The sequence below is a fragment of the Octodon degus genome, unplaced genomic scaffold, assembly GCF_000260255.1.
Source record: "Octodon degus isolate 3935 unplaced genomic scaffold, OctDeg1.0 scaffold00050, whole genome shotgun sequence".
NCBI lineage: Eukaryota > Metazoa > Chordata > Mammalia > Rodentia > Octodontidae > Octodon > Octodon degus.
In genome coordinates this window covers 1,819,031-1,834,032 of record NW_004524626.1, presented here as the reverse complement: position 1 = coordinate 1,834,032, position 15,002 = coordinate 1,819,031, and the positions used below count along the sequence as shown (strand labels likewise).

General features: G+C 40.9%; 1 protein-coding gene across 1 annotated transcript in view; it reads left to right on the top strand.

Annotated features, from left to right (window-relative positions):
• The window catches only part of Dync1i1 (dynein cytoplasmic 1 intermediate chain 1), a 305,805-nt gene that overhangs the window by 171,741 nt on the left and 119,062 nt on the right, over positions 1-15,002 (top strand). The window contains exon 7 of the mRNA XM_004632876.2: positions 7,189-7,278. Within this exon, the coding sequence (XP_004632933.1) occupies positions 7,189-7,278 (90 nt within the window). The remainder of the gene's footprint in view (positions 1-7,188; positions 7,279-15,002) is intronic.

Here is a 15,002-nt window from a genome sequence, read left to right as displayed (position 1 = left end):
TATCTGTGTATTCAAAATGGTTAGGATAGATATATAGTTACATTCTCTTAATGAATAGAGGGATTTGTTCTAATAGTGTTTGTAAATAGGATATCATGGCCTCATCTTGTACAGCAATTAACCACTAGGAAGAATATATGCAATGTGTTAATTATTGAAACTGTCCCACCAATTTGGTTTGAAACTGTCTCATTGCTATTTGTTTCTCAATAAAATTATGGAAAAAACCCAAAATATTCTAATACCTCCAGATGTACCAAATAGCAAATAACAAAAAGCATGATTCAGAAGGCAAGAGAAGTTCTATGGTCCTGGATAAAGAATAAAGAGCTCTCAAAATGATAGTTATGAAGGACTATGTAAAATATATTAGATGAGCCCACTTAAAAGGTCATTAAAGATTTCTACAAAATAAAAAAGACATTAACATACAAGGAGAATCATCATCTGAAATATCCATAAATGGAATTCCGAAAATGTAACTGGGGCATTGTGTTTTAGTTGAGAACGTATCGAATCACAGCAAAACATAAAACATGCTTTGTATCGCTCCAAGTACACTGAGAGTGGCACAGTGTCAAGGTTGACTTAGAGTTCCCTCAGGGCTTTCACTGTCTCTCTTGTCTCTTGGAGGACAGATTCTATGAATTTCATATGTCACAAATTACTTTATTGTTCCAACGCACTATTTTTTAGATTAGAATGATGCATGCTACTTAATAGTCACTGTCTTTCTTAGAGTTATCTAAAGTAATTGTGCATCTCCCAGTCAGCCTGGGAGTCAGTCAATTCAAAGGCCTGTGGGACAACAATTGCTTTGTGCCTTCCCTGTGGCAGCAAGAGGATGCCCTTTGAGTGCAGGATGGAGTGGCACAGCCTGACTTGCCCATGTTTCCATGCCCAGTCTGACCCAGACTTAGCCATCTCTCCAACGTGGCAGATGGAGGAGCTTCGGCCTTGGTGAAATTCAGCCGCAGAGTAGTAAGAACTCTGGCCAGGAGCTCAGTTCCTCTTAGTCCAAGGCTTTGCAGGTCCTGGAGGGCTGGGGAAAGTGAGAGCCCAGTAATCTCATAAAACACCAGACCCCCTCTTCACAGAAAGCCGCCCTGGCTGCTGAGTACTCTGTTTTCAAGCAGCAGGCACCAACACCAGTGGGATTTCCTGGGAGGAAACTGGGGGCTAACATTACCTCTCATGGAATTTATTGGTAGGAATTCTGGTACTTACAGAATCAACAGGAGGTAGAAGAACCAGGTTTGAAAAAGAGACTGGCCTGAGAGAACGCAGACTCGGGATCTAAGGAAGAGCCTTCCCGCAGCGTTGGGGATCACTGCAGCTATTCCTATTGCCTCACATAAACTGAAGCCTCCTCTGTGTTTTGCCTCCCAGACACCAAAGGCAAGCCATTAGTTGGGAGCACCCAGTCTGACATCCCAGGCTCTACCTATGACCAGGAACCCGAGGCTAGGAAAATGTCTCTCCTTGGACCTCAGGGAGGAAAAGCAGAGCTAGCACACCACGCGTGCTGCAAGGGGAACTTCTCCCAGAAAGAGATTTTGATAGTACATTGCCAAACAGATCCCATGTTTCCTTGCACCAGGATTTCCAATTTGTGAGGCTGTCAGAAAACAACAATGACCAGAGGACCGTAGCCGATTAAAATCAGCTACATTGGCTTTCCTGTGCCATGAACTAGCACAGGAAATTAACTCCCCCAGGCTTCATGCAAGTGATCAGACCTAGTGCTACCAGGGCCTTCAGAAAGGCTTAAAGAAAGAGAACTGCGGTCAAAGATTTTTTTTTTTTTTCTCCAACCAGTGGGGAGTGAATGCGGCAACTGGAGATGGCAACACAGGAGCTCTAAATAAAATAATATATCTAAAGGGTGCCATTGTTTAAAATTAGCCCCTCACACTGACAGGTAATTAAATTCTGCCACTGGTTTAATTTCATGTGTGGATCTGGACACAGACAGCCATACATGGGTGGTAAGTAGTTTTTCCCTTCCAATCTCAGAGGAAATGTAACCGGGTAGGAACTAGGGGTACCACTCATATATCAGTAGTCAGTAGAGGGCTACATAAATCCTTTTATTTAAGGTTATGTAACTATTTTCAAAATGGTTTCAACAGAAATAATTCCAATTGCACCAGAAAGGAAACCAAAGTCTTAAATAAAAATACACTCCCTCTGCCGGGCCAGGTGAACATCCGTATGCAGAGGAACAAAATAGTCTCTTGTGTTTTATTTCCTTAACAAATCCACCAAAACACTTACTTTACTTCTTTAAAAGGCAGAAAGACAAAGAATTCTGAGGCCACTAAAATATAGTTCCTAAAGCTGGTCTGTAACCACTTTAAAAAGGGCAGGTATTTTTCAAAGTTTCTCTGTTACCTTCAGTATCTTAGTAAGGAATTTTTCACCTATTATGAACACAATAAATATGTTTGCATGCTTTCTACAAAAACAGATTGAAAACACTCACTGGAGAAAGATTTTGAAATTTAAGGAATTAGATAAATTACTATTGTCCTGGATATGTCTGTGCATAAGTTAATACGTTCTATTAAAAACGTATCCCTTTTTGTAGCCAAGCCTTTCATAGAGTAATATTTTTTCTCCAGTAAGACCTTGGTGATTTTCTGTCATGGGGTTTCTTATTACTCTTCTAAAACTTAGTGCTTATGTTATAATTTTTCCCACCTGTGAAGATGAGAACTCAGTATATTTGAGCATGATTAAGCCAAAGTCATTTGGTAAAACCACCTTTAGTTTTGAGAACTAGAAAATATGATTGGACAACCCAGATGGTGGTGTCCAAAGCGTGGTTGTCATCTGTACTAATAATGAATTAATTTAAACTTAGCTCCACTGGATCTTCAGAATGAGAAGAAAGAACTGATTGTATTTTAGCTTTACTCCCCCCAGGTCTTCACGAAGCCAGTGCCCTCTTACCTGAAGTGTTTACTCAACTGTCACCTCAATGTGGCCTTTTCATGGCCACCATTTTAAGCTTTGTCCACCATTTTAAACACTATCCTATATCTTGTTCCCCTCATAGATCTTGTCTGACGAGTAAGTTGTTTATGGTTGTCTGCAGGTTCTGTCCTCTGAACTGGAAGGATGTTCACTCACTCCTTGGGAACAAGGGCTTTGTTGTTCATCTGGTCCCTGTCCTATACCTAGCTCTTGGACCACACCAAGTGCTTGATCAGTATTTGTTGACAAAGTATGTTAGAAAATTTCTGACATAAACATTCACAGTTATTCTAGTGCCTTGAAAAGTAGTTTCAAATAAGTTCTTTTACTCAGCAATTCTTCCAACACCAGCGTATTTTGAGAGTGCATTTCTAGCCCATAAAAGTAGTCAAGAAAACAGAAGCTCTAAGAGTTTTTGTGAGTTGGGTAAAACCAAGGGACTAACAAGCAATGCCTCCAGGCCGGTGCTTAGATCCATCCCTTTCTGTTGCTTTCATCCAAGCTGGGAATCTTTCTGGCCAGAGAAATTAATGCTCCATCCTAAGCAACCTTGCCCAGGTCTCAGAGCACTAGATTTCAGATCAAAAACTTAGATGCAGCATATACATGCTTGATAAATGATACGATCCATTATGGATGGCTCTCAAAGTGTGAAGCTAACTTCTTGACCAAAATCTCTGTCTGCCTGCTAGCCCATGTTGAGGCTACCCTGTGTCCACCCCAAATGTGTCCACTCTGCAGAGGCCTCAGATTCCACAACTGACTTTGCACTGCTGTCTCCGCGGCATTTCCCCTTCAGGTCAGGTCCTGTTGTGATTAGGGGGACACGTGACATCATGGCTGCAGATCACAGCCCCTGAAGAAGCAGAACCGCTCTGGGGAAAACTGCAGTTTCTTCATCTATAGAACTGGGCTAACAACTTTGCTAAGTTCTGAAAAGCAAATGAGATTCCCCCGGTGAAATCCTCACTGTCTTAAGAATCATTGCATGGCTGCTAGGCCTCTGCTGCCAGACTGGGGCCGGGGATGTGCTTCACTGCCTGTGAGATCTTAGAGCTGCAGCATCCAGTGACCATAAGCTGGTGGTTTAAACAACAAAACATCAGTGGCTCACAGTTCCAATAGCTGCATGTCTGAGGCCGCGTTGTCCCCAGATGTGGTCCTTCTCTGCAAGGAGAGTCTCTTCTGTGCTGTCTCCAAACTTCTGCAAATGTGCAGACAATCTTCAATGCTCCTTGCTCATAAAAGCAGCACTCTAGTTTCCGCCTTCATCTTCCATGGTGAAGTCATGTGTCTCTGTATTTTCCACTCATAGATGCCAGTTATATTGGAGTCCGAACCTGCCCAACTCCGAACCGATTTCATCTTAGCTAACTGTGCCTAGAATGCCCTTATTTCCAAAGAAGGCTACATCTTAGGTACTTATGAATGTATGAAACGGGAGTGAGCACAAACGAACCCATGACACTGGCCTTATCACCTTTATATTTGTGATATTGGGGGAAAGAAGTGTTTTTTTAATGTAATTTAATTTTTCTTTTTTTTGGACAGAGTGTCACTATGCAGGTTGAACTCATAGTGATCCTCCTGTTTTTAGCCACCCAGTGCTGGGATTACAGGCATACACCACCATGCCTGGACTCGGTGGCCAGCTCAGCTCACTTGGGAGCACAGCCAGTGCAGTATGCGGTACCAGAGATCGAACTCTGGTCCCTGAGATTGCCTAAGCAGGCACTTAGTCCACTGAGCTATCTCACCAGCCCAGCAGTGGTTCGGTTTCTATTTTGAAGTGAGAAGCAGTGAGTATCCCCATTTAAAAAAAAAAAAAATTGTTTCCATATTCTGTCTTTTTATTTATTTTATTTTTTTTCAGGGAAAAATCAGCAATTTTTGGGGGGGTGGGAGGGAAAGTCCCAGGGATCAAACTTGGCACTTTGTACTTGGCAGGCAGGTGCTTATGCCGCTGGGCTATATCCCCAGTGACAAATTTATTTTTACATACATATTTCACCTTTTAAAAATATTTTGAGTATGTTTGCAGGACGTCATGATACCATTTTTCGTGGAAGTTGGTTCCTGTGCACAGCGCATCTTGGTTCTTCCCTCATCCCCATCCCTCCCATTCCTTCCTGTCCTTCCAATTCCTGGTTCCCTTTCTCATACCAAAGCTCTGTTCCTGCTTTTTCAATCCTTTTCCCCCTGATTTCTCTCCTTCCCCTCTTTCCATATCTTTTTCCTTTTCCCATTTAAGAAAAATCCTCCTATTTCTATTTTCTTTGATTTTGTTCTTTATTTACATTTTATTTTTTATATGTAAGAAAAATGTGATATTTAAACTTGTATAGCATTTATTTCACTTAAAAATGTAATCTGAGGGCTGGGGAGATAGCTCAGTGGTCAAAACTCCTGCACGGCAAGCACAAGGACCCAGGTTTGATCCCCAGTACTGCACACCATGCCATCAGGGAACTCCAGGCGCTCTGAGCCAGCTCTGAAACAGGGCATGGTGGCACACGCCTGTAATCCTAGTGCTGGGGAGGCTGAGACAGGAGGATCACTCTGAGTCCAAACTGTGTAGCAGCTGTGTAGTCCAACCTATCTTGACCCTGCACCAAATAGATAGATAGATAGATAGATAGATAGATAGATAGATAGAGATTAAATATAACTTAATATTACAGTCTCCAGATCCACCCATTTACTTACAAATGCCTCAAGTTCATCCTTTTTAGCAGCAGAGTAATATTCCATTGTGTATAAAAGTCACATGTTCTTTATACATTCCCATGTGGAAGGGCACTTAGGCTGTCTCTAGTATTTAGCTCTTTTAAATTGTACTGCTCTAAATATGGATGTACGGGGCCGGGGAGATGGCTCAGTGGAATAAGCGCATGCCTGGCAAATGCAAGGGCCTGAGTTCAGCCCCTAATTCCATTATACATATATATATATATATATATATATATATATATATATATGGGTGTATGTAGATCACGGTCACGTGATGCCTTTCTGTCTTTCAGGAAGAAGCCTAGAGGAGGGGACTGGCTCTGGTCCAATGGAATTTCTTGCTTTAGTTTTTGCGCACTCGCATTCCTGATTACCACAATGGGTGTGCTAATTTATATTCCCACTGAAAATATAGAAGGGTTCTTTCTTCCTTGTAGCCTCACCAGTGTTGTTGTTATTGGATTTCTTGATAATAGCCATTCTTTGCAGAGGAAGATGGTATCTTAGGGTTGTTTCAATTGGCATTTCTCCAATGCAATATACAACACTTTTTCATGTGTTTGCAAGGTTTTTTGAAACTGTCATGGGAACCAGTGAAATCACTACCTCGAGTAAATAGAACACTGTATTCCAAAACTGTGACAAAAAGGTTTTAATTTTGGACATCATTTTATTTCCTGAGTTGAATTTTCTTGTGACATCTTGGCTGTCTCATAAGTCCCTCACGTGGGGGCCAAAGATCTCAAGTGCCCTCGATGCAAGGGGCCCCCAAGAAAGACAGGTGGAGGCAAAGGAAGAATGAACGTCCGCTTGCCGTGGGCAGGAAGGGTCCCGCAACATCTGGCCCTGATGGCTCGCCGCATCCCTTCCTCAGCGCTCGTTAAATTTCCATTAATGCAGGAGCTTTGAGAATGCGTAGATGCCATTTGGGGCTGGATGTTTCTCCCAGAGCAGCGGCGCTGACTTTGTGTGCCTGTTCCCGGTTGTTTACTTGCCAGTGGCATTTGACCTGGGGTCAGTCCTGCATTTGACCCTTTCCTGTAGGTCAAAAATGAATTAATTGGGTGAAAATTAAATTGGAAATGAGGCATCTGTAGAGCAGGTGTTTTCCGTGGAAAACGTGCTCCAGGTGGAAACATTTTGAGATCTGCTCCTGAGCCATCTCCGAAGAAGCGTCAGAGGTCAGGGAGGCAACTCCAAGATATCCCACGTGGCCAGGCCCTGGAGGGGACCGGAGCAGGTGCCCACTCTGTGCCATTTTCTCAGCAGCCTGCAGAGATTTTTCAAAGGGGTTCCTTTAGGACATAATTTATTCATATATTCACGAACATTTTTCTTGGGCATTCATTGTAGACTGATTTACTTAGAAGTTGCCCTAAATGATTGGAACTTTAGCCTTTACCCCTACCTCCCACCATCAACCAAAGACTTTGATTTGAAGAAAAAAAAATATTGCATTTTTCTCTTTCTTTTCTCTAGAGGATGAGGAAGATGAAGAAATGGTGGAACCCAAAATTGGCAACGATTCAGAACTGGAAAATCAAGACAAAAAGCAGGAAGTGAAGGAAGGTATGATATAAGAGATAAACTGATTATTTTATTGTTTTGCTTCTTTTTGCAAATAGAAGAGATGATAGAGATAAATAAATTTATATCCCCAGTTTGGAGAGTTTTCATGATTACTTAATACATTACGTTGAGCAACATAAACTAATCTCTAAACTTATGTCTTAGAGTTGGCCAGATAGCTCAGCAGACTAAAGCACTTGCTTAGGCAGAGTGCAGGGACCAGGGTTCAATCCCCAGCACCACAAGCCATGCCAGCCCTGCCCCTGAGGTGCAGTGAGATGGCGATTGAACCTGGGCTTGGTGACGCATGTCTGTAATCCCAGCATTTGGGAGGCTGAAAACAAGAGGAACACCATGAGTCCAACTGCATAGTGAAACCTTGTAGACCCTGTACTCAATACATTAAAAATAAATAATAAATAAATACAATTATGTCTTGACTGATAGCAGCAAATGAAATGGAAACATCTGCAATTCCACTCATTATCCAGTAACATTATTACTAGAGTGATAAAATAAGAAACATTAATTATCATGTTACATTATTCACTCACATTCTCTATGATAGCAATAAAGAAAGGGAGCTGACACGAGTATCTTATCTGTAGATTGTGAAGTTGGTTTCATGTATTTTACATAGAAATATTAAGGATGACCATCACCCCTAACAATAATATTAAAATTTTTCTTCCTACCCCATAATAAGAAAGCAACCTTTTATATATTCCAGTGATAATAGTAGCTAACATTTATTAAGGGCTTATGGATATATTTGGATCTCTCCTAAGTAGTCTTCAAGCTTTAGCTATTCCTCAGAACATCCTTCTGAAACATACACTATTATTAACTCTATTTTATAGGTAGAGAACCAGGAAGAGAGAGGTTTAAAACTTACCCAATGATACAAAATTTATAAGCATGAGGCAAGATTTATGTTTGACTAAAAAACCTGTATGCTTCATAATTACATCTTCATAACTTTTACTTACAAATATAATTCTTTATTAGTTTAAGAATTTGGGCACAGGAGAGAACTTCAAAATTGTCATTTTTACTTAAAATAATGGAGTGTCACCAGAGAACTGGATGTAGAGCAAAAGGGTTTCTCTCCATTTCCAACTGAGTTTCTCAAGTATAGATTAGCATAACTCTAATTAGACTCTCATTTGATTTGTAAATTTCAAAGATGGCCGTGGCAGTGTACAGCACATACTAAGCCATGGGTGCTTTTGTAGGAATCGGGGGTATTGATCCTGCATTACTTCAATCTTTTTTTTTTTTTTTTACTTCAATCTTTTGTGCTCTTATAGGAAACATTTGTGTAGCCTGAATACTTGTTCCAGATTACACCCACAGATACTTAGATTTTTGGATAGATCTCCTATGAAGTTAAGTGAGACCATTTTTTAATTGTTAAGAGTCGCCACATATTTAGAACCATTTGAAGTTTTGCCAAAGTGTGTGTTTAATTTGTTCTGATTTATTTTATGCAAGCTCAGTTACCTAAAAGCCATTGCAGGGGCGTAAGAAAAGAGCATGGGCTCTTTTATCTTGGATAGACTGCCCAGGATAAAATCTCTGCTGCGCTCCTAATTTTTTGTGTGATCACTGCTGACAGACGTAGCTTACTTTTTTTTTGGTCTCAGTTTCCTCGTCTGGCAAGCAGAGGTAACACCTATCTCCCAAAGCTCTTTATAAACCTGCCAGAGGTTAGTAAGGAATGTTATCACAAGGTCCAGAAAGTTACAGAAGGAGAAAAAAAATAAATCAGGATCTAGGGAAATATGTTCTTTTTTCTTTTGTAAAATAGGCTTAAAACACACTGGGTGACAGGCAACTAGGGTAGTTTCTCTGGTCTTGGCCCCAGTCCTCCCTCACTGTACCCACTTCCACTACCTGTCTCCAAATTATCTTTCCCTGGCAAAGCAAAGTAACCTCCTCCTCAAGCTTAGAGTGAAAGCATTCTTCAGTTTTAACTGTTACTCATACTTTGTGGAACTGATTAAAGCCATGTTAAAAAAAAAAAAAAAAAAAAAGTTTGCAAGAACATTTCCTGTGACCACTTCACTGTGCACTTCTTTTCTCCATTAATGGTTTTTCTGCAAATGAGCACATAATGGGTTAAAAGCCTGTTTACGTTGGCATCCAGCTATCCGGCTTCTTTCTCTTTCACTTTTTTAAGGAAGACAGTGTTTTGCAAAGTTTTAAAAGAATCTCTAGCAGATATAATTGTGGCGCCATTCACAGGCCGGCATAGTAGGCAGGGCTGTGTCAGCACTTCCATTATGAACCCTGCATTTCAGGGATTTATTACTTAGCCATAAAAATTTGCTCTGGGCTGAAACTTGACATACATGGTTTCAAACCAGGGAGTGCATTTTTGAGAAATCTGTTTGGTGCTTTTTTTTTTTTTTTTTTTTTGGAATGAAAGGGGGAAAAAGTGGTGAGGGAAAGATGGGGAATCGGGACTCACTAACTTTGGACATTTTTGCTTGCGTGACATCAAAATGCATTAAACAGAAAAAAAAATAGAGTTTTGATTTATGAATGTTTCCACTTTTTATCCAGAATAGGTCAGGAAAAAAACTAGAACAGCATCTCAGCTGTTAATTAAAATTTAGGGAATTTCTGTATGTCGGTGCCCAAGTCTTCCTATTCAGAGAGTCAAAACAGAGCCCTCACTCTTGTAAATACAAATTAATTCATAAATCTCTCAATAAGTCCAAGGAAGGAGTTCAGTTTCCATTAGTTAAGTTTGGCTTCCTTGTGGCTGTTTATGAACTGATTTTACTATCAAATTCCTTTTAAAGCTACTGTCCCAATTTAATCTGATGTTTTTCCTGACTGAGTGGGTTCATTTATCTTTTAGTTAATCTTATGAAATACGTTTAAATATAATTTTTTAGGTTGAAATTTAATACTGCATCACTGAATCACAGTGTAGCATTTCTCTTTTAGTCTTTTTGAGATAGTAACTCACTATGCTGGCCTTGAACTCACTTCGTAGTCCAGGTTGACATCAAACTCACAGCAATACCCCTGTCCCAGCCTCCCAAGTTCTGGGATTACAGGCATGCACCATGACTCTCAGCTGGGTGAGGTGTTTCTGAAGCAGGTACTTTAAAAATAACTTTCAATGTCAAAGGAGGATAACAAAGTACTTGAAGTTGTGGAGTTCATAATGAACTTCGTATTTCTACACAGGCAAAAGTTACAAGACTCCTCCTACAAGCCAAAAGATGTAAAATATAGTAAGTAGGGTCAATTAAAAAGAAATGGATAAAGCACATAGTAGGTGAATGAGAAAACTCTAGAAAATACAGCAAACAGGATAGAATCCCCTTGAAAGATTTATAAAAGCTATCTTCATATGTAAAATTAACATAAATTAACATTTATACCATCAAAACCATTAAATGTGACTCCTAAATAAAATTCATATTAGGTTTTAATTTTGCACAGATTTGTAGAATTGCTCTTCTAAAATTTCCGTTTCATGAATCTGGCATGTTTCTTGCACATATATTTTATTTGTGCTGAATGTTCCTGGGTAAATTTTTGCAAATTTGAAATTGATCTTGTCCTTGAGAGTATATGTAAGTCATCTCCACGTGTTTTACTTTTCATAAAGGATCCTTTTAAGGTTCCGGTACTGTTAACACATTACTACGTGTACAACCTGGTGGAGTCCACTGTGATCTTTCCATGCATGAATATCTCAAGCACTGGTCAGGTCTCCGCTCCCTGCCCCCAGCCTCTCCCTTCTAGCCGGACATGTTCCCAGATAGACCCTCTTCTACTTTCAGATGATTGGTTGGTTTTTTACTTGATTTTGTTTCTACATATGAGAGGAAATAGGATCTATGTGTCTTTTCACTTAGCATGATGTCTTTGAGCACCATCAGCTATCCTGCAAATGACAGGACTTCATGCTTCTTTATGGCTGAGTAGTATTCCTTTGTGCCTACAGATCACTGAGGCACTCATCTGTCTACGGGAACCAAGGCTGATTCCATATGTAGGCTATTATGAGTGTTGTCCAAATAAGCATGTGCACACAGGGGTTTCCCTTGTATCCTTCCACGTACCCAGCAACAGTATAGCTAGATCATAGGATAGTTCTACTTTTACCTTTTTGCATTGTAAAAGACACTTTACTTGCACGAATTATTACTAACTGGCAACTATTGAAATAACTACTTTGTGTCGTGAGACCAACGAAATCCAGCGCCAGTGCACTGCTGTGTTATGTTCTGCTAGACTTGTAAGAACATGTTGTCTTAGTTACTTTTTCGCCTCTGGGACACCACATCCGATATGCACAACCGAAAAGACAAATTTATTTTGGGCCCACGGTTTCAGACGTTTTCAGTGTGCGGGCTCCAAGGGGGGCTGTTCCCCTTCTCGCCAGACCTTCCTCCTGACAGCACACTGAACCTCAAGACCTTCAGCGGATCCATTCACTGGTGAAGACAGCTCCTTGTGACCCAGCCACCTCCCAGAAACCCCACTTCCAAATGCAGGGGGATTTTGGGGAGCACTTTCAATCTGAACTGGAACAGTTACCCTTGCTTTTGTTTTGTTCTGATGCAGCCCTTGCAATTAAGTCAGTGCCTATCTTTTTATTTCTTTTTTTTATTTATTTATACTTTTTTGTCTTTTTGCGACAAGGTCTCGCTATGCAGTTCAGGCAGAACTTGAGCTCACTTTGTAGCCCAGGCTGGTCTCGAGCTCTCCACAATCCTCCCGCCTCAGCCTCCCAAGTGCTGGAATTAGAGGCATGCTGCTGCCATACCCAGTGCCTCCTACCTTTTTAAATCATGAACTTGTTAAAAACAATTTGTTGTGTTTCAGAAACAGGGAAAAAGTGACAGAAGCATGTATCAGGGAAAATTTGAGGTCCATTCCAGAATAAAACAATTCTGATGACATCTATTTATTTCTGTATTATACACTTTCTGTGTTCCACTAATCAACCTTTTTTTAATGCCTAAAGAGGTTTTGTTTCTGAATATATCTTTTGGTTGTAGTTCTGTGAAATTTCATTATATTTTCATTACGTTGTAACAACACTTAGCAATCTAAAGATTTTTAAGTAATGGGAGGTTTTGAAATCAAAACTAACCATGGCCCTCTTCATTGCATAAGTTGAATATTGCTTATTATTTTTAAAAAGTACCTATGAGCAAGTGCATGTTATTTAGTGCCAACAAAACATGTCATTTGATCCCTATTAGACATCAAAGCTTCATATAAAGTATATCTTTTATTTTGCCTCAACGACAACTTAATTTCAGGCCAAATATTGTATCGTCAAGCATACTATCTAGAGAGGCTGCCGCGTCACCTACCTGAACTCAGCCTCTGGGGACACGCTTTGATAGGCCATTTGTGTGTCTTGCAGAAGAGGTTACACATCCTGAAAGCTGAGATCAAAGCCACGATAAGCCACAGGGAAGAAAAAATTACAGAAAATTACACTGGTACTATTTTTGTTGTTGTTGTTGTTCAAAGTAATGGACCTGTATGACAAGATACAGGTAAAATAGAAGTAACTCAGGAAGGTAAACGGAGGCCAGCAAGATTTTTTTATGCCACAAAAATATAAGAAAAGGGGACAAGTTCCTACTTTTTTCTCGGTTTCAAGCATGTCCGCAGTCATCCATTAACAAGGCTGAGTGAGTCTTTCTATAAAAGGTTTCCTCCTTGGCCCCTGCTATCCTTGTCAAAAGAAGTTCCTTCATTTATGAGTGTTAAACAAAACCAAAGATATCCAGCATTTTGTAGTAGTTCTTTCCCCTTTGGCCTCATTACATTTAGCAGTTTCATTGTGTTATTAGGTGAAGTAGCACAAAGCAGGTTTGGAAAACAGACTTATAAATGACTACTTAACTAGTGACTGTTGAAAGCTTAACTAGTTGCTCAGTATATTTATCTGTAACCTTTATGCCAGACTCAGGTTTAGGTGTCATTACCCCCCTTTTTTGGATGCAACTGCTTTTCAAGGGCTCCAACTTATGGGTTAAAAATCAAGGCTAAGCAATGGCAGAGTCAATATTTGATTCGAGGCTGGCTTTGGAGGTCAGGCTATTTATGTACAGCCCCTGCGTACTTCTCCAGAACCCAGCCAGCATCTGAGAGTGCGCGTTGCCAGCCTCACCATTTCTTAAACTGGTGTCTGGGTGACACTGCACAGCAGACGTTGACAGGGTTTTGGGAGAGTCCCAATATACACTGGGAATCTTAGGGCTCTGGAACCCTGGGCAGCAAAGGACTATTTCTCACTATGCTTAGGAATGCTGTGAACGATGGGGTGGTCTGAGTGTCGAGTTCTTGTGCTATAGTGGATGAATCATGTTTTGTCCTAGGACCACTCAGACAGCATTTCTTAAGGTATGAAGCCGCTACATCAGAATCATTCTAGTTTCTTGAATAAATACAGATTCTCGGGTGCCTGCAGGACCCCTAACATCATGATCTGAGGCAAGGGAAGTCAAAAGGGAGAGACGTTATGAACAGTAAAGGTTTGAGATCCACTATCATGGCGCTACAGAAGCCCTTCTTGTTTTTGTTTTGTTTTGTTTTGTTTTGGTTTGGTTTGGTTTGGTTTGGTTTGGTTTGGTTTGGTTTGGTTTGGTTTGGTTTTTTGTGACCGGCTTAGGCGGGGCTGGCGCTGCCTGTGGCACCTGGGATGGAACCGCGGTCCCTGTGCGTTTGCCTAAGCAAACGCTTTAGATCGCTGAGCTATCTCTCCTGGAAGACCTTCTTTACAATTCATATTTCTTTGGATGGCACCCTTGAGATACCATTAGACAAATCAACTCACACTTCTAGAGAAGAGGGGGCTGCAAGGGATGCTACCTAAAAGCTTCCTCTGGCCACACAGCCGGGTACCCACTGGTCCTGTGCATGGAGATGGTCAGGGAAGTGTTCGGCAAACTGCCACTGAGAGACTCCACCAGGAAGGCAGCTCTGATCCTAACGCCTGACTCCCTGCCTACAAGCGCAAGTTCGGGCGTCTCCGTACACTTGAAAGAGCAGTCAGTCAATGGTTCATTGAGCACACTGAACTGGGATTCCTCAAGAAGTATGAAAACGCAGCTGACAGCTTCTGTACTGTAGGGCTTTCAGTGTGGGGAGGTTCTTTATTCCTTCCTCGGGGCTTTATGCAAAAAAAAAAAAAAAATGCTACTCAAAGAAAATTTATGTAACCAACTGTGACTCAGAGGTGAACTAACTTTCAGCCCCTGTCACACACTGCTAACTTGCCTCATCTCTCTGTCTCACGTTGCATCTTCACAATTAGGTTGATAACACTAATCATTCTAAAATAGAAGATGTGAAATTAATGGTAGAGTGTTTTAGCACCTTCTCCTTCCGTGCTTGTTTGTTTTTCCCTCTGGCCGCGTGGGGGCCAACAAGGCATGCGGTACCAGGGATCGAGGGTGGGTCCTCCAGCATGCTGAGGCAGGTGCTTAGGCTGCTGAGCTATCTCTGCAGCCCTTCTCCATGTCTACTAATACTTGATCTTAGCCAAAAGGTTGACAAGCGATGCTCCATGCCTGCTCAAGAGCAGAAGAGGTATTAGATGAAAGTAAGTTTGGAAAGACATGTTTGTTTAGCCTTTTTGATGCAACTTTATGACAATGTCAACTTACCACCTAACTATCAAAATAAAATAAATTTATCCAATAAAAAGAAGAAAGGAACTATGTCATAGATAG